Consider the following 19601-nt stretch of genomic DNA (forward strand, 5'->3'; position numbering starts at 1 on the left):
CCTTGTCGGTCTCTCTTTGCTCCCTCTTTCCCCCCTTTTTTTTTGTAACCGACTGGTATGTAGATTAGCTACCGCTGTAACAAAATCAAGTTTTTTTTTTCCCGGGGCCTCCAGAAGTGCTCAGCGCAGCGCCGCAAGCGGAGAGGGCGACGCGCTCCGCGGCGGTTTCTGCAGCGCAGTGATTGCACCCATGCTGTCAGGAAAAGCAGCTGTCCTATGAATATGACACCGCAAAACATCGGGTGCGTGAGACAGACTAGTCAGTGGTTGATGGATACATGTCTCTGGTATTCCATTTCTCAATACTTTGCTTGCAAACGGCAGGCGCGAGTTGGAATGAGGGTGCAGACACCACTTTTCCTTGCCCGGATGGTCAATCACCAGCGCATTCCCCGTCTAGCCTGACTGCGTTTACGTTTTCATCCTGCTTTCATGCTCATATATGACTTTTGTGAAGAATCGAGTGGGGCTCCGAGTTCGTTGCAGGATGATTAAACCAAATCTGGTATGTGACACTAGAGAACAGACAGATCAAATCATTTTAGATGTTCTGGGTGGTATTAGGGAATGATTGCAGGTGTGGGCGCCTTCAAGATAGGCAATGAAGATGGTCCATTGATCGACACTTTATCAGGAATAGGGATTGATTGCGGTTTTGGACGCCTTTAAGATGAAGATATTTATGGAACAGTAATGGATTCGAAGAGGGTGAATTGGATATATGAGCGATCAATCGAGGCCGATGTGTTTTTTGAGCTGGGACAAGGTGAGGTTAGCGACGGCGGCGGCCTTTTGGGCGCCGGCGAGATAGATGTTCTCGACCTCCTGGCGGGCGTTGACGAGCCGGGCGAACTGGGCATTGAAGGGTCTGAAGTGCTCGACGAGCAGGTCGACGAGCTCGGCCTTGAGATCGACGACCGACTTGTCCTGGAACCGGCGCTCGACCTGCGCCAGCTCCTGGCCGGAGATCGACTGGTAGATGTCCAGCAGGTTGCTGAGCCCCGGCCGCTGCTCCGGGTCATACCGGACCCCTTCGAGCGAGTCGGTCACCGCTGACTTGATCTTTCTCTGCACCTCTTCCGGCGTATCTGTGATCAGGATCTTCGTCAGATCGCTCGGATTTGACTTGGACATCTTCATCGTCGGGTTGCGGAGGTTGAGGATCTTGCTTTGGCGTGCTGGGTATATATAAAAAAAAAAAGAGAAGGACCAGAAGTCAGAATAACTTTGAGAACATTTTCAACTACGATTACAATCCCAAATCCAAAGGGGAAGGAGGCGTACTGTAGATTCCTTGAGGCAGCGGAAAGAGAAGTTTGTTCTTGGTTTGTTTGTTGAGGGCTTTAGCGAGGACCTTTGTGAGTTCGAGGTGTTGCACCTGGTCTTCGCCCACCGGGACCTGGGTAGATTTGTAGAGCAAGATGTCGGCCGACTGGAGGACGGGATAAGCCAGGAGGCCGAGATGGAGCATGCTGTCGTCGACTTCTGCCAGCGAATTGGCGTTCTTGGAGGATGCGAGTTGGGACTGCGGCGGCGGTCCCCGTGTCAGCTCCCTGGTCAAAAGCGGGACGATCGTCAAGGGGCGGAGAGACGCACTTTCCATGTCGTCATCCGGTTCAGCCTTCCAACGGGTGCGATGCAGTTCAGGATCCAGGCCATCTCGCTGTGCGCTGGGACCTGAGGCAAGAGAAACAAAAGCCCGACGTCGGCTTTTCTTCTTCCTTTGAGGGGGGGAAGATCAAGAGGGGGCTACCTGGTCCTGATTGAACAAGCAGCAATGCGCAGGGTCGAGGCCGATAGCCAGCAGCACACACATCATCTCGAATCGCTCCCTTCTCAGGCGGGCCGGGTCGCGGGGGAGGGTGATGGCGTGCAAGCCGACGATCGAGTAGAACAGCTCGATCGCCGTCTTTCCTTCCCGCTTCAGCGCCTGCAGACGCAGCCAGTTCTGCAGCGCACCCACGTAATTACCGATCTAGCTTGAAGGCCAAAACGCGGGGCCAGAAGAACCGGCTATGAGCTGAAAATCGTGGGTTTTTTTTTTGTGGGTGGAGCACGGGGGGTCGCTGCAAGTCGCTTACATGAGGCACGCCTGTGGGCTGGATTCCCGAGAAGACAACCTGAGGAGGCGCGTTTGTGTCCCGCGAGGTAGCCATCAACCGTGCAGGGCGAAGACGTGTGCTTGATGCCCGCGCGAAGGTTGGTGGGAGCAGGGTGCTGGCTATTGCTCGCATGATGGCGTGGTGGCCGGGGTGGATGGGCTTGTTGGCTGCCGGTACCGCTCTTTGCCCGTGTTGGGTATTGCTGGCCTCCGGATATTCGGTCTGCTGGTGAATTGTGGGTCTTCTCGATCTGATTCGTGCTGACGATGGAGTTGCGGCACCGCAGCTCAGCACTCCTGCTGCGTGATGTCCGCGCCCCCCCCCGGCTGGATTTATATGGATGATCCGCAGCACGAGCTGTGCACGCAGTCGCATACACCCTGGCTGGATCTGCACCGCCCCCACCCAACGCACAAAAACCTGCCCCCGCCCGTCCACCATACACATTCCCCCATTTCCCTCTGAGTCCACCCCAGGACCGCCTGAACTACCCACGCCACATCCAACACGATGTCTGGATTCCCCCAAGCTCACCACCACCACCACTACGCCCACGCCCCCCCGGGTTCGGCCGACGACCATCCCCTGCCGGCGGGCTGGATCAAGGAGTGGGATGCGACCCACAACGCCTGGTACTTTGTGTAAGCAGACCCCCTGCTCTCTCTCTCTGGGAACTGTCTGTCCTTGACGCTTCGGTCTGCCTGTCCTGCAGCGACACCCGACAGAGCGCCCCCGTCCCCACCTGGACCGACCCCCGCCACTCGGCCCCAGCAGGAGCAGGGGATCGCGGGCTGATGGGCTCGCTGGGCTCGATGCTCTCGGGCAAGCCGGCCGGCCAGGCGCCCATGGGCTCGCACCCGGCGCCTCCCCACGGCGCATACAACAACACGGCCCCGGGCTACCCCGGCGCCTACACCCCGCAAGCCCCTCCGATGCACCACTACAACGGCGGGCCCGGCGAGGCAAGCGCATACTACAACCAGCCCGCCCCGCCAGCCCCTTACTCATCCAGCGCACCGCCCAATGCGGCCAAGCCGGCCGGCGGGCTCGGCGGGCTGTTGGCCAAGATCCCCGGCGGCGGCGGAGGCGGGGGCGGTAGTGGGGGAGGCGGGGCGGGGGCGATGCTGGCCAAGCTGCCCGGGATGCTCGGCGGGTCCGGGTCCGGGTCGGGCGGAGGAGGAGGCGGAGGCAAGAAGACGAACCCGCTGCTCGCCGGCGCGGGCGGCGCGGCGGCCGCGGCGATCGCTGGCAAGCTTCTTGGCGGCGGACACAAGCACGGCGGCGGAGGACACCACGGCGGCGGACTGATGTCGCTGGTCCCCGGCCATCATGGCCATCACGGGCATCACGGACACCATCATGGCCATCATCATCATCATCATCATCACGGTATGCTCCACCATCATCCTCGCCACTAGGGCGCCCTGGTGAAGAAGAAGGCCTCCATGAAGCTGAAAACTCTCTCTGAACCTGTTTTGTTTTTTTGTTTTTGTATATACACTCGATCGGATCTCGAACTGATTCCTCGGATGAATGCAGAATGAGGGCTGATTGTTGATCTGCTGTTGTGATGTGATGTGATGTGTCTGTGAAAGCTGCGTGTGTGACAGTGGGTGTTATAAGGAGTGCTGCTGCAGTGGGGCTGGGCTGGGCATGGAGCAGCTCGCCCAGCAGTTCCTGCGCCAGTTCGTCGCCAGCTGGCACTCGCCCCTGGCCAGCCCCAGCCCCAGCCGACCCCCGCCGCTCAGCCGCCACATCCACCGCATCCTCACCGAGCACATCCCCCACCGGCTCACTGCGCCCGACCCCGCCGCGCTGCTGCTCACCGAGCTGCCCCTGCTCCTGCTCGCCCACCTGCGCCGGCTCAGCCCCCTCCAGACACACCCCGACCGTGCCCGGCGCTTCCAGCAGCTCCACCCCCACCCCGCCATCGCACTCGCCCCGCCGCCCCTGCTCGTCTCGCCCACCTATCTCCGTCTGCTCATCTCCGCCGCCCTCCACGCCCTCCTCCCCCCCGCCGACTTCCACGCCGACGCCGAGCGCATCCTCCTCCGCGAGCTCCTCCTCAACGCACTCCTCCGCCCCCTCTTCGACACCCTCAGCCAGCCCGCACGCCTCCACCGCCTCCTCCTCCGCTGCCTCCCGCCAACACAGCCGCCCCCACAGCCGCCCCAGCACAGCCCCCGACGCGCCCTCCCCGCCCTCCTCGCCGCCCTCATCCGCATCCACACCCACCCCCCGCCCATCCCCGTCCCCGACAGCCCCATCCTCTTCGACCCCCTCCTCGACCTGCTCTACACAATCCTCGGCCGGCCCCCGCACCTCGTCCAGCTCTTCTGGCTCGCCCGCATCGTCTGCCGCCTCTTCCACCGTCTCCTGGCTAAGTAAACCCCCCTTCCTCCGCCCCATATAAAACCGCAGGCTGATCCCCCGATGCGCGGGTGTAGGATCGCGGCCCAGGTGATCTACGACGCCTTGCTCTCCCCCGCCGCGGTGGAACGGGGCCTGGAAGCGCTCCTGGCCCTGCTCCGATCGCTCGACCAGCCCACGCCCGAGCCGCCCGCCGCGCGCGCGCAAGCCAAGGAAGAGGAGGCGGACGAGGCGACGAGCGCGGCGGCGCTCGAAGACGCCCTGCTCGCCCGCCTCGCCTCGCCCCTCCTCGCCGCCCTCCTCCTCCCCCCCGCCGCCCTCCACGCCGACCCCGCCGCTCGCGACGCCCGCAAACGCACCTTCATCCGGGCCACCCTCCTCCCCACCCTCGACTGTCCACCCGCCAACGCCGCCCTGCTCCTCCAGCTCATCGACCTCGCCCTCGCCAGCATCCTCCCCCAGCTGCTCATCCACAACACCCCTCCCCCCTGACCCACACCCCTGTACGCTTGTTTGTATCTCTGTAGAGCCGCGTCTGGGTCCATCGCATCCTGGCCCAACAGCCTCTCGACAAGCACCTTCGCGCTCCTGCCAGCCTGCTTTTGTTGGCTCTTGCACTGAAAAAACCCCGCGCGAACCGGCCAAGAATGACACACAGCTGTGCTGCCCGCTTTTGGCGGCACTCAAGAACCCCTGCTCAGTGGGGTCGAGAGACTCGAGTGCGGAGACACACCGGCCCAGGCCCGCATTTCTCTTGTCTCCATTGCACACACATGAGACACACCCGGCCATCCTGAAGAAACACGGCACATCTGTTGCTACCACGCCAACAGCCGTTGTGTTTTGCCCGCAACAGACGCCGTTTTTGGCGGGTTCTGTTTTGGAGACCAGGCTTGGTTTCGTTTGGGGCGCGCTTTTTGGGGCGGATGGAGGGCACGGAGAAGGTGGGGAGGGTGGGGGTGTGGAGGACAGCCATGGGATGGCGCCCGGGGGCCCGTATCTCGCAAGCAGCATGTTGTCCTGGCGCGTGGGGCAAGCAGCGGTGTTTCCAGAGTGCTTATGATCAGTGCAAGCCTGCTTGCAAGCCTTGCCTACGCAGAGCCCTCCGCCCAGACCCTCCATGTGAGAGGCTTTGGTAAGCTAGGGCTTCACCAAAAGCGCAGACACGCAACACATACCCTTGCAATAATTCAAGAGCCATTTTGCACAGCTTGCGCATTTCCAATCACCCTGTGCCGTTTAATGCTCTTTTTATGCACAACATCTGCCATTAAATTGTTACAATTCTGTCGGAATCTTGATCTGGACGCACTTTGCACCATCAAACAACTGGAGGGGCCTCGGCGGCAGGCGACATGCAGCTCTCTCCAGCCACACACTTTTAGGGGAAAAAGTGGCAGAACCCTCTGGTGATGACCAAGGGTCCATTGGTAATTCAAGCGGAGTAATGCTGGAGTCACTGCTGGAATTTCAACACATCTTACTGAATGTCACCCCTACCTTCCCATCAATTATTCTGTGGTGGAAAGTGGTCAGTGCAATTTTTACATGACTGCAAGATGCAATAGGATCAATGTTGCCAATGTGAGCCAGGCTAGAAAGTGAGCCGCCATGGTGAAAAAACGGGGAATACCCGCACCCGCCACAGGTACCCGGGTGCCATATGCCATCTCTATCCAGGTCAGGTTGGTCCCTGCTAAAACTCAAAGAAACTGGTGGCAGGTGGGGTACAAGAACTGTATGCTGTGCTCAGAACTTGAGTTGAACTTAAATGTCCAGTCAATCTTTACTTGATCCACCCCGTTGTCCCACCAGGCTGATGCCACTGTAAGATGGACAGGCATTGGCCATTGTGTCAGTCAAGCTATGACTCAGATTGCTGCATGTCAACTGGCGCAGGGTTCCTGAGTGTTTCTGGCAGTGATATTGATGGTAAAGCCTCCCTAGGGCAAGATAACATTCAATCAAAAAATTACTTCATATGTATTTTGCAGTTCACTCACCTCGACCCCGGCCCGGGTGGGCACTGTGTATGTGTTATTGCCAATTTCAAGGGAGTGCATTTGGCTGCGAGTCTCGATGGCTCATGGTCCCCAGTCTAGTCTCCCAAGGTCAAATGAACATTGATTACAGTGGGTGGATATTTGTGACAAAGGAGTCTGGTGACTGGGAAGGAGCTTGAGGCAGGGTGAGAGGAAGTAAGAAGATCCGAGCGGGGCAGAAAGTGGGGTTCTTTTCCTTTTTTGGAGGAGTTGACTTGGTCTCAAGTAGTACTGGGTGCGTTGGTGGTGGTCGTAGTAGTAGTCGGTTTCCGATCGTCGCGAGGAATGAAGCCTTGTTCGAGCATGCGCTTGAGCCGCCGGACCTCTTCGACCGAAGTGGCCTCCTCGATCGACCGCTTGATCCGCTGTCTTTCCTCTGCCGTCAGTGTTCGGCCCGCGTGCCCCGGCTCGACCACCTTGTCGTTCGATCGCTTGCTCGAACTTATGGCCATCTCGTCGCCGCCTTCTCCTTCTACTGCCTCCGATACCGATAGTGCGGTCGCTAGCCCCGTCGGCCCCTTCGTGACCGGATCATAGAACAATTCTGTCGCCGTCTTGCGCTCCTGTTCCATCCAGCATCGGCCAAAATAAGCGGTTAGTATAGGCCCCTTTGGCGACGCCGTCGTGAGACTCTTCCAAAGCCCGCTCAACTTTATCCTTGACCCGCTTGAAATCCAAGATGCGAAGTTTCGGACAATTAAAGATACACCAATCGCGATAAAGCTTGACTTTCGAGACCGGATTGCCAGTCAAGACCAAGAATTCGAGCCGGTTAAACTGTTTGAGGACCAAGAACAACTGGTTGAAGGTGCTCAGACTACAATGACTGAGCACTAAGGAGGTCAGGTTCGGTAATGCTTCTGGTAGCTTCGGCGAGATGAAGCTGATCGGATTGTTCGAAAGGTATAGGTGCTTCAGCCGACTCATTTTCGGGAAATTTATTAGTGATCGGATCGAATTGTCCGTTAAATCTATTGTGTCTAGCGAGTCCTAGTACAGGCGCAAAAAAAAAAAAAAAACATTGATTAGAGAGCCGAAGCCAGACAGCTTTTGGAAGAAGATTGCTGGAAAGAGACGTGATACGCACTTTAGTGACCCCCAGGTTTTCGATCGCAGGGATCTGGTAGCCGCGCAGATCGAGCTCGCGATCGGAGAGCGGATTGAGGTACGAGTGGGTGGCCAACAGCAGCTCGGGCGACATTCGAGGCATCTTGGACCGAGGCTGGGCCGACGAAGAGAGACTTGTGTTGCTGTTGTTTGCTTGTGGGGCCTCCAAATGGCAATGCGTGTGACGCCGCGGCTTCCTCATTCCCGCAGCTCAATATCCGCAGCCGCTTTCCGCACCTTCCGCGGGTGCGAGATAAACCGCGTCGTCCCAAACCCACTTTTATAAGCGGGTTCATCAAATCTGCAAATTTGTCTTGGGAGCTATATTCCTGTTCACACATTTCACCCTTGCAAGTACCACACACATTTCTGGGTATCCTCCCTCCGCCTCCCCCAAGGTCCAGCCCGCACTACACATCTCACAGTCTTGAGCAGCTAATTATGGCAGCTTGCAGTGCAAAGCTCACGAGCTACAAGTTGCTAAAACTGTGCCCCAGTTGCTGAGATCAATTATTTTACAACACCGGTTAGCACCCACAGTGGATATGCTCTTCAGACGTAGCCCTCAAACAGGGCTCCCTTGCTTGTTGTCAGTCTCCAAGCCTTTTTCACCAAGGCATTGTCATTGCTCCTCCTCACTTCAGTCCTGTTTTTCCACACTAATGTGTTCAAAAGTAAAATTTATTGGAATATAACTGAGGATGTGTGAGACGGGAGAAAGTCTAGAAGCCTGTGCTTGGTGACATGTAGACAAACAACACAGTCAAAGAATTTCTGGTGTCATCAGGAGGTCTTGCCAGCCCCACCAGAAAAGGGTTTCCTGATTCCAGATGAAATTTGGAATTTTCTGGCCCAGATCCGTATCTGGAGTGGTTCCCTACACACCATGCACCTATATATGATCAAACTGGTATTGTAAGATGAAAATAGAAGCAAAATAACGATGAAATGCATAATAACAATGAAGTGCAAAATATTCCGTGACTTCAAGTTCCACCAAAATTTAACAGATTTACCCAATTTTAGAAGATAGATGGTTTCTGGGTGTGCTTGTAACAGCTTACCACTCTTTGATTTAATTTTTTAATGGAGAAATAAAATACATTGTTGAAAAAGGTCTGACATTGTAAAGAAATGTTTCCATTCTTTCCTTGAAAGAAAATTGTTTTTAAGTTGTGATCATCTAAACTGTGAATTAATTCTGCTATTAAATTCCAAGCAAATTCTGTTTTGTTTGCTTGAGATCCACATTTTGTTGTATGAAGTGATTTTGCCTTCTGTTCAAATCTTGATATTTCTACTTGAGGCTGAACCTCCAACTGAAATCCAAACATTTTTGAAAGTATAAAAAGTGCTTTTCTCAGAAGAAATGAATTAGTTTTTTTGTGACCAAAGTATTTTCTAAGGATAGTGCCAATCATATCAACGTAAAATAGAGAAATAGAAACCCTATCCTTGGTGCTCTCAAACACACTAGCTTTGTAATCTTTTATCTGAATTCCATACTTTCTGTCCCAAAGCCAATGCCAAAAAAATCTACAGTGAACCAAGCTTTGACATGCAGACTCTTGTAAAACTCTTCTGTTGTATGATTTTAATCTTTTTAATTCCCGTCTCATCTCTTGTTTTGATTCTACAGATTGTTCCTTAGGCTTTACTTGATCAGATTGGAATATCCTCCTTTCACTTCTTTCATGATAAGATTTACTAAGTGCCAAATTGCGACTAGCTTGAAAAATCTTGTTAACCTCATCCAAATTGTCTATTTCAATTTCAAGTTGATGAGTTTTAGGCTGAAGTTCCATGATCAGATGAATTATTGCATCCACATGGTGCTTGTTTGCTGTGGATAGAGATTTATCCCACAAAAATACTTCTATATTGAACTTCAATACATCATCAATATTGGTTATGTGCGTCTCTTGTGAATTCTGGTGTTTTTTCAAACTGTTTCCACCTGGGTATCCTGGAATTCTATCTAAAAGTGTAGGTGTATTTCCAGCCATATCAATGTTCATTAAACCATAGTTTAAATGCATCTTTGGAGGTATTGTTGAGGCACCTTCAGGTGTGGTTATAATTGGTTCCAGTGGTATTTTTTGATGTGTTTCATCTAAAGTGTGGCTAAGTTTTATTCTTTTTCTTTGTTGAGCTTGCACCTCAGGTGCATTATCTTGAAAACCTTGGAGCTGGACTCCCCCCAGGTTGCTAAATGGTTGTGATGGCCCCAAATTAGACACATCAAGCTGTCTAGAAGATTTGGGGTTCAATATCCTCTCCATTTGTAAATTTGAAGTAGATTGGGTTATTCAATTTGATGTTGGATTGTTATTAACAGATTCTTGCTCTATCCACTCCATCACATTCTGGTGAAAATGTTGTTCCATTCTAGGTTGAAAAAATTCAAAAAAATCAGGATTGAAAATTGATGGTAGGATTTCTCCTGCAGTGTGGTAATGGCCCTCATGGAAACTTTTGCCTGGCTGAGCATATGGGGGTGAGTTTGGCCATCCTGGGTAGGTCAAGGCTTCATGATTCAGGGTACATGCTAAAAAATTGAAGGAACTTCTATGAAAACCAAATGATTCTTGTGGAATTTCTGGGATGGAAAGGCTGTTAAGTTGATGTGTGTCTGCTATTGTTTGGACAGGATCTTGTGGTGTGGGGTTAAGAAGATCTTGCAGCTGTTGGGGGTCGGCCCAATCAAAATCCTTATCTGCTGGCTTCCATCCCAATCCAAGGTCTCCTGAAGCACTACAAGTTCTACCAAACCCCAAACAAAATGGGAAGAGAAAATAATGAATGCAATGTGAAAACATCATGTAGCCCAAAGAATACAGCAGTAAATAGTACTGATTCTGGCTAGCACAGATGATTGGAAGTGAAGGAATTGTATTTTCACAATGAGGATATGTTCTTAGACTTGGAAGATTTTGAGATTTTCTATCTAAAAACAAAACTGAACAAAAATTTCAGTCCAAGTATACATATATATAGAAACATCCTTTCACTCTGAAAATCTCCAAATGTAACATTTGCTCAATGTGACAATTTCTCAAATTTACTCTCAATGAGACATGCTTCATTGTAAAAATGTTGTGATTTCTTGTGATGTCACGGTATTCTCTCACATACAACTCCTTCATTAATCTACATCTAGATATAACTAAAGAAATATGCTCCTGAAGCCAAACAAACCAGCACATTGCCTTCCATGCAATATATTAATGTGACACTGGTGTTGGTATGCAATACTGGAATCAATGCCTGACAGCAATAAGTATAACCCAGTCCATTCAATCAGATTGCTTGACCGGACTCTTACAGTGTCACATAAAAAGATCAAAGAGCTGAATACCTTGATCAAGGGCATGCAAGCTTTGTAGCGGTTTCAAAGAGACCTAGCTATGAAGAAGGGCTTTTTGACCTCCCTCACAAGCCAGCAGGCAGCAGAAGTCCATTTGACATTGTTTCACTGTTCCATATGTAGCAGCTAGACTATAGAATTTGAGGCAATACTTTGGCTTACAGGATGTCAGGGAAGAATACCTCTCTGCCTGCATCTATTTGCTTTTTCCAGCTCTTGAATTTGATCTTTTAAAAAATAAAGAAAAGCATAGGGTCTTTCTAAAACATGACAAAAAAGTTGTGAAAAGGGGTGCACAGGTATGTATGACATCCTTTTTTGGCGTGCAGGGACGTGAAAACCAAGAAACCTGGCATCCCCACTCCTGTACTCCTGCATTATTGGCGTAGGGGACTGGGGACTCAACTTAGGTGCGCTTACCGGAAGCGCAGGTCCAGGAAGCGCTAAACGGGAGAGGACACCGCGCGCTAAGAGCAACTCCACCGCGGGTAGGGTTTTTATTCGTGCAAGGCCACAATTTTCGCGTTTTGTCAGGGTTGTCGCCGATTCGGCGCACTTGCCTTATCCATCTCAATCCAGCGAGGGCACCGTCGAGCCAGCCCATCCGAAAACAGCCCCAGCCAATTAAAATTCACCACCTAACCTTCTCAAGAATTCACCCAAGCGCCGTGAAGTCGTTAAGAGGTCTGCCTCTACTCGCGAACCTTGTCCCTCACGCTTCCCTCCACACTTCAAATCGTCCGCGTTTTGGAGTTGCTCTTCGGACCCTAGGATTCTACCCGTGCTTGACTTCGACGGGCATCCCTCTCAACCGAAAGATGGCCACTGACAAGAAACGACCTGCGCCCGATGAGAGCCAGCAGCGTCCGGCTAAAAAAAACCAAACAACCAACGGTAGTACGGCGAGTCCTCAAGATGGCGCGTCAGAGACACCCTATCAAAACCTGCTACGGCTCTTAGACGACCACAAACCAAGAGAAAAAGAAGGTCAAGACGCTCAAGAACGCGGGGTGATAGTCTGGTGGATGCGCATGCGTGATCTGAGGTTATCAGATAATCGGGCCCTAGCCGTTGCTTCTCAGCTGGCAAAGAATCAGGCCAAGCATCTCGTCGTTCTCCATGTCCTCTCGCCTGGAGACTATCGATCCCACGATCGCTCGCCAAGGAGAATCGACTTCGTTCTCCGTAATCTCATCGACCTTCGCACCCGTCTCCACAAGCTCAACATCCCTCTCTGCACAATCACCATCGAGCCTCGTCAACAGATTCCAGAAAAGATTATCGAACTCATATCTACCTGGGGCACCTGCTACCTGACTGCCAATATCGAGCACGAAGTCCGTTTGCACCCTCCTTCGCTTTCATCATCCCACACAGCCCCCCTTGAACTGAATTGAACCCTTTTTTTGCTCTATTCAAATGTATTTAGGTGGACGAACTAAGACGCGATATTCAAGTCCTCAAACTTGCCCGCGAGAACAATATTGAGGTGGATTTCGTACACGATACTTGCTTAGTAGAACCTGGAAAAGTGCTGACAAAGGAAAACAAACCGTATTCGGTTTTTAGTCCAGTTTGTCTCTCTTCCCCCTCCGTTGTCTAATCATAACAGACAGAGTGAGAGCTGATTTTTTTCGTTCTATCTTTACTAATGAACTAGTGGCAGCGCAATTGGGCAAATCTCATTAACAGTAACTTAGATGATTATATTGCCGCAGCAGAAGATTGTCAGCCTAATAGTCCAGCCATCAAGGAAGTTCAGATCCTGAACAAGCTGTTCGATTGCGAGGTCCCCACTTCAATTCCAGGCTTCGAATTATCGGCGGAGGACTCACGAGTCATGCACGAGCATTGGAAAGCTGGTGAACAGGCTGCAGAAGAGGTACAACTTGTGTCTCTAGCCTCAGATATTGAATTTAAAAAACACCAACCACACAAATGCGATGGAACAATTGAACGAACCTTTTTGATTTGCCTATTCAACTCCAGTTACTGCATCAGTTTCTCAATTCACCTTTGAAAAGCGAATCCAGTAAACAAACTACTCTAACCAAGAATGGCAAAGCATCATCCTCGGTCGAGACGATTATCCAACAATACTCGACACTCAGAAACCGACCGGACTTACCGGGCACCAGCAGACTATCCGCATATCTGGCCGCTGGTGTGATCTCACCGCGAGCATGCGTCCGAGCAACATTCCAAATCGGTGAGAAGGGGAAAAAACCGGTGAATGGTATGCAGGTAGATCGACGTGATCTAGGTGTTGGGATGTGGCAAAGTGAACTAGGCTGGCGAGATTTCTATCAACATGTTGGTCATCCAGTGTCTTGTTGTGGTCTCTTGATATTCGTTTTCTGACGGGTCATCTTGGAACACGCATTACTTAGGTCTTAGCTGCCTGGCCCAGAGTCTGCATGGGCAAGGCTTTCAATCTCAAGTACGAAGAAGTGGTTTGGGAAAACGATGAAGAGATTTTCGAGAAATGGAAGGAAGGGATGACCGGATATCCTTTTATAGATGCTTGTATGAGGCAGCTCAAGCACATTGGCTACATGCACAACCGTGGTCGGATGTGTGTCGCTATGTTCCTGACTAAAGACTGTAAGTCTAACACACATTTTTTTCTTTCCTCTCATCCGCGTTCTCGCGCTGGATATACCTCTAATTTTCCTGCACTTTCCTCTCCGTTTTTAACCGAATTTCGGTTGTCTGGGGGCAGTGATGATGGATTGGCGACGGGGAGAAAAATGGTTCATGGAAAATCTAGTCGATGGCGATTTAGGTAGCAAGTAAGTCATTATTTTAGTGGGAAAAATATGGCAAGGTTCAGCTCTCTAATCTGTGCTTGTCTTCAAAACCACCCTAGTAATGGTGGCTGGCAATGGTCAGCCTCAACGGGTACAGATGCTCAGCCTTACTTTCGGATCTTTGCGCCGCTTTCTCAATCGGAAAAATCGGATCCGAATGGAGACTTTATCCGACATTGGGTACCTGAACTAAAATCACTTACTGGAAAAAGTAAGGTTTCCTCTTCATAAATAAATCATTGCTCTCCTGTTGTGAAGAAATTACTGATCGAATTATTTTGCCGTGTTCTCTTTGGTTAGGCATTCATGCCCCCTTCGATACTCTAGCAAGTGACAAATTCAAAAAGCTGAACTATCCTAAACCGATCGTCGATCACTCTGTGGTCAGAAAACGGGCCTTGGCTCGTTACAAAGTTCAGTTCTTTTCCCTACGAAAGCGTTTCCCTCAAGACTAGTCTTCCCACAATACGACAACTTGTTTGTTGGGTTATAGCACCTTACTGACATGTTTTGATCACCTTTTTTGTGGCATTTTAAAAATTCACTAGACTCCTGGTAGCTCTGCGAATTCTTGAAGCAGAAAAGAAGTGACATGGTTTGTTCTAATAAAGATCCTCACGCCACCGCTGTCTACGCCCCTCTACACACTTGCCTCCCCACCTGTTTCCCCCCCGACATCGGTACGCAACACTACTGGGGCTTGATTCCACTATAGCAACAATGAATGAAACTCAACAAACAGATACTTTGTGGGACATTGCTTGAATACAAAATCCGACACCCAATAGACCTCTGTAACATTTTTCTATTCCTTTTTCTCTCTCCCATCAATCATCATGTAGCTTCATACTCTGGATTGCATGATCTGTTTCTTATCCAAGTTTTACGGCAACCTTTGTGGATTTCTTTAGAGGTTAGGTAAATCACAACATTCTCACAAGGCTATGTTTTCCCCATACATACTCTCAAGCAGGGGGGGCTACCACATGGGCTCAAGTCCCTCCTGTGGGGGGTCTCTCGGGGACGTCCTGCTTCCAGTTACAGAGGGGCTTTGTGTTATAGGGAGCCTCCCATCAGGTTTCCGGTCATCAGGATTCAGGAGGAGGCACACACTCCCCTCGATGACCAGAACAGACGGGCCATCTAGAGAAGTGTGCATCTCCTGATGGCGGAAACGTCCCAGACCCGACCATCCATTCAAGTGCGTTGCTCAGATGCTCTCGTACAAGCGCCGGCTATGTGAGAGGCACTTCGACAGATGGGGAGAGGTGAGACGATTTGAAAAAAGGGCGGGTGATCCGGGTGTGATCGGGGACCAGTTAAAAGCTCTCGAGATGGTGATACATCAATTAATGTTTCCTGCGGGGGCTTCTTCCTTCTTATTATATGTCACCACCCTATTCTCACTCGTCCAAACACATTATCCTAAAAATTACCCACAACACTCAGCACTCCTCCACCTCCAAACCACTTCCCACCACTCCGTCTGCAATTCAATAGAGCACTAGCCCCGCTCTCCTCCCTTCCCCTTCCATCAACCCACAGCGTTCATCAGTCTCTCCAACCCATGCCAACCCCCCTGCTCCCGCAGGGCGGAGGCCCCACGACTAGCAACGACATGTCCGGTATGGACATGTACGTTGCTGAGGGCTCCCTGCCTGTCGTCGAAAGCCATCTAGAGGAAAAGTTAACAAAACTGGTTGACACGTTGATCCCTAGACTGGAAAGTCTCGAGAAGGCTGTTTCTGGTCAGGTTACCAAACCAGCCGGAGCAGCCCGAGCGGACACCTTCAACACCCTCCTAGTGAGGATCGAAGAGATAGCGGCAAATTTGACCAGATTAGAGAAGAAGGTAGAGACTTTGTCTCTACCTCACTCTCCTAGCGTGATGGCTCATACAGCTGCTAAGCCGAGCAACTTGCCTCCTAGACCAGCCCCTCTCTACTCGGAGAAGGCGGCCGGGACCTCCGGGCCCGGGGTGGCTAAGACATTACCGCCGGTTCCCCCCTCATCGTACATAAACAGGTTTCAGTTAGGGCAGGTTGTGATCAGGAAGAAATTTGATCAACCCAAACCCTTCGAAGGCCTGACAGCGGCAGTCATATGCCAAAAAATTAATGAAGCGTTGGCTTTTGCTAAAGCGACCGTCGATAATGAAGCTATCAAGGTAAAAGCTGTGGCACAGTTCCCCAATGGGGATGTCAAAATCTTTACTAAAGACCGTCGAGCGGCCAAATGGCTACTAGATAATAAGCACCTATGGACCGAGAAGGCTGATCCGGTTTTTATCACATCCCAAGTAGCTCACCCGGTCCTCCTCCACTCCTGCCCCACCAGCTTTGAAGTTGACAACAAAGCGCACGTCGAGCTACTATGCAAACAAAATGACATTGATCCGAAGGAAATTCAAAAAATTCGCTGGCTCCTCAGCCCCAAAGGAACGGGTAAGGCCTCCAGCACACTCCTGATTTACTTCTTAGACAGACGATTAGCTCTTGACATCGAAAGAGCAGGGCTATGCTACAATAGTTTGCACCTCAAAGGGCAACACTATCTTCAGGGCCCTAAGCAATGCTATAATTGCCTGGCTGTGGGCCATCTAGCCCACTCCTGTAAGGAGAAGCCGCTCTGCTCGAGATGCGGGGCGGGACACAACTCAGCATCCTGCGAGGAAATGGAAGACTCCTGCAGAAGCTGTCAACGCTGTCTCCGAGTTGACCGTAAATCCTCCTCCACCATCGACTTATCTGACCCTAAATACGATCACTCCCCCTTCAGCAATGCTTGCCCAATCAGAGCTAAAGAAGTTGAGAAATTATCAAAAGATAAAAATTTTAACCCTCGTCAATGATAGGTACAACTCCTGCAACCCCCACCCATGAACTTCCTTCCGAAAACCTCAACACCATACACTCTTTACCTTCCAATTTCACCAGAACCTTTAATCCACACTCTACCAAGCAATCCCCTTTTTCCTTCTCCCTCCTCCAACTCAATTGCCATAATAGAAAAGACACCACGCTTAGTGTCCTACAATGTGAATCTTCCTCCCTTGCTCTCCTACTTCAAGAACCCTGGACTAACCCCATCGACCATCTTCCACCTACTCATCCTAATTGGTACCGCGTTTCACCCATTGATCAGCCCAGCTCCAGAGAAGACAGACCTAGATGCTGCATATACATCAATAAATCTTTACCCAGCCATCATTTCCATAGACTGCCAGACAACTCTAAATTTCTCACGGCGGTATCCATCACTGTCCACACCAATAACCCCCTCCACTCTGAAGATTTCCACATACTCTCACTCTATAATCCCCCATCTACTTTCTGTGCTATTCCCACGCTAAGAGATTGGCTGAACACAAACAATTGCCGCCATACCCCCTCCATTCTTATGATGGACTCAAATCTCCATAACCCTCGTTGGAATCCCCCCAACTACCGTCACACACACTCGACCTCCAAAGATCTAATCAAGCTTTGCGGACAAAAGGGTTTCTTTCTGGCCTCGCCAGCTGGCATACCCACTTTCCTGAGCCCAAAAGGGGCTCAAACCACTATAGATTTATGTTGGATTAACACCCGATGCCGGCAGCGTGTGCAACATTGTAGAGTTGCGCTAGACAATCACGCATCTGATCACCAACCGATCCTCCTCTCTGTCTCGCTAGACGGGAAAATACATCAGCCCCAGGCTAAAAGAGGCATCGAGCCTGAGAAGCTCGACAAAGCACAATTCAGAGCAGATCTGAAAGAAGCTATCCAATCCATCCCCCTCCCACATTCCTCCGATCCTGTCTCATCCATAGACAAAGCGGTGTCCCGTTTGACATCCGGTATCCAGGACTGCCACTTGAAACAGGGTGCATCCCCTTGGAGAGGCCAAGTCAGGGCAAAATCGTGGTGGGTGCCCCACATTCTGGGGCCGCTAGTCGCCAATCAAAACAAAGCTCGCAGGTGGATGATCTTATCCAACTCGGCCGAAGCACGGGAATGCTATTATGCCTGGCAACTTGCCTTCAAACAGAAGGTGGAAGAGTTGAAGCTACTCCACTGGCAAAGATTCCTAGCTAGAACAGGAGATGCCTCGGCGTTTCAGGCATATAAATTCACAAAAGCAAAACAGTCCAGTACGGTTGAACCACTCTACCGAGCCGGCAAAACGCTAAGCACTGATGTAGCCGAACAGGCTGAATTACTGTTCAAAGGCACATCGGTCATTGATTCAGTCTGCGATCTTGCAGACATTCCTCCAAGGGAATTGGAAACTCCTCTCAGGAGCTTCCCACCAATTACTCTTGCAGAGGTGAACCGCTCCATAGACTCTCTCCCTACAAAGAAAGCGGTGGGCCCGGACACCATCCCTACCGAGCTCCTTCAGATGGGAAAAGACCAGCTTTCCCCTTTTCTCACGCCCCTGTTTAACGCTTGCTTAAGGCAAGGCCACTTCCCCAAGGGATGGAGGTCCGCTGTGATGGCTATCATTCGAAAAGCCGGGAAGTCCGATTACAGCGACCCCAATGCCTATCGCCCCATCGCGCTCTTGTGCACCTTGGGTAAACTCTTTGAAAAGATTCTTAACGAACGCCTAATCCACTGGATTGAAACCAAAGAGGTCCTCCCCCAAGGTCATATGGGCGGAAGGCGGGGCCGTAACCTAATAGATGCTCTGGTGGTTTTCACCTCGTGGGTGAAACACCAATGGCGAAGAGGTAAAATAGTTGCCGGTTTATTCTTAGATGTAAAGTCCGCCTACCCGTCGGTATATGTGACCCGTCTAATAGACCGCCTCCACCAACTCTCTTGCCCTGAATACTTGATACCGGTGATCTCCTCCTTCCTTACTAAAAGATCTACCTCCATTCGGATGGGGGACTATGTATCATCCCCTTTCTCAGTAAGGGAAGGCCTCCCACAAGGCTCCCCTCTATCTGTCACCCTGTACATCTTGTACAATAGTGGATTACTACTCCACAGCAAATGCTCTCTGGAAGAATCCAGGATCTCCATAGGCTATGTAGATGACATTGTCCATCTAGCAGCCGCTGACTCCATGGAAAAAGCGGTGACAATGCTCCAGGAAGACGCCTCTCGCTCCCTGGAATGGGGCAGGAAGTTCGGAGCCATCTTTGATCCCAAAAAAGCTGTACTGATGTTATTCTCTTGTAAGCCGCTATCGCCCCCATCCTTTGACTTTGATGGCCACACCCACACTTTCCAGAAAACGACCAGATGGTTAGGCATCATTCTCGACCAAAGGCTCACTTTCTCTGAACACCTGAAGAAGGTCAAATCAACAGGCGACCTCACCATCATGCAGCTCAGCCGAGTCATAAAATCAACTTACGGTTTGAACACAGGACTGGCGAGGAGATTGGTTGTGTCAGTGTTGTACTCAAGGATACTTTTTGGAAGTATCATATGGTACAACAAAAAGAACGCCAAGTCGGCGGCTCAAACTCTTGAAGGCCTGTATCACCAGGCTTGCCGACTAATCACAGGCCTGTTCAGACAAACTCCCCTGCCTTTTGTCAGGAAAAGCAGCGGTCTGAAGTCTCCACTCGAAGTCCATCTTCGCAACTCTCACTTCTATATGCTCCGCGCGTTGACATATCCCCCCCCTCATCCTGTACTCCACATCTTACAAAAGGAACTGACAGAAGAGCCACCTTCTTTCCCGAGCCCCATCCATCTAATCCTGACACCGAACAGTCTTTACAGTTTCCCAGTAAACCAGATGGAAACCATTTGCCCGGTTCCGGCCCCAGCTTGGATTGAACCAATTGCGGTGATCCATA

General features: G+C 51.0%; 4 protein-coding genes across 4 annotated transcripts; 2 read left to right on the forward strand and 2 right to left on the reverse strand.

Annotated features, from left to right (window-relative positions):
* Positions 1–729: 729 nt before the first annotated feature.
* PtA15_5A521 (uncharacterized protein) lies at positions 730–2234 on the reverse strand (the record flags this gene model as incomplete). Its single annotated transcript, XM_053169292.1, has 5 exons — positions 730–1178; positions 1285–1525; positions 1597–1677; positions 1754–1975; positions 2082–2234. 5 exons carry the CDS (start codon positions 2232–2234, stop codon positions 730–732), a joined length of 1146 nt encoding a protein of 381 aa, XP_053020503.1.
* A 134-nt stretch (positions 2235–2368) lies between these two features.
* On the forward strand, positions 2369–4964 carry PtA15_5A522 (uncharacterized protein; the record flags this gene model as incomplete). Its single annotated transcript, XM_053169293.1, has 5 exons — positions 2369–2410; positions 2709–2743; positions 2815–3418; positions 3981–4486; positions 4550–4964. The coding sequence occupies 5 exons, from the start codon at positions 2369–2371 to the stop codon at positions 4962–4964; spliced, it is 1602 nt and encodes a 533-aa protein (XP_053020504.1).
* A 1771-nt stretch (positions 4965–6735) lies between these two features.
* PtA15_5A523 (uncharacterized protein) lies at positions 6736–7724 on the reverse strand (the record flags this gene model as incomplete). Its single annotated transcript, XM_053169294.1, has 3 exons — positions 6736–7077; positions 7166–7504; positions 7602–7724. The coding sequence occupies 3 exons, from the start codon at positions 7722–7724 to the stop codon at positions 6736–6738; spliced, it is 804 nt and encodes a 267-aa protein (XP_053020505.1).
* Positions 7725–11806: 4082 nt separating this feature from the next.
* PtA15_5A524 (uncharacterized protein) lies at positions 11807–14373 on the forward strand (the record flags this gene model as incomplete). The annotated part of the gene is made up of 9 exons (XM_053169295.1): positions 11807–12325; positions 12418–12561; positions 12649–12870; positions 12978–13301; positions 13379–13592; positions 13711–13780; positions 13858–14009; positions 14099–14211; positions 14347–14373. The coding sequence occupies 9 exons, from the start codon at positions 11807–11809 to the stop codon at positions 14371–14373; spliced, it is 1785 nt and encodes a 594-aa protein (XP_053020506.1).
* Between the last annotated feature and the right edge of the window lie 5228 nt (positions 14374–19601).

This window comes from Puccinia triticina, chromosome 5A, assembly GCF_026914185.1.
Source record: "Puccinia triticina chromosome 5A, complete sequence".
Lineage (NCBI taxonomy): Eukaryota > Fungi > Basidiomycota > Pucciniomycetes > Pucciniales > Pucciniaceae > Puccinia > Puccinia triticina.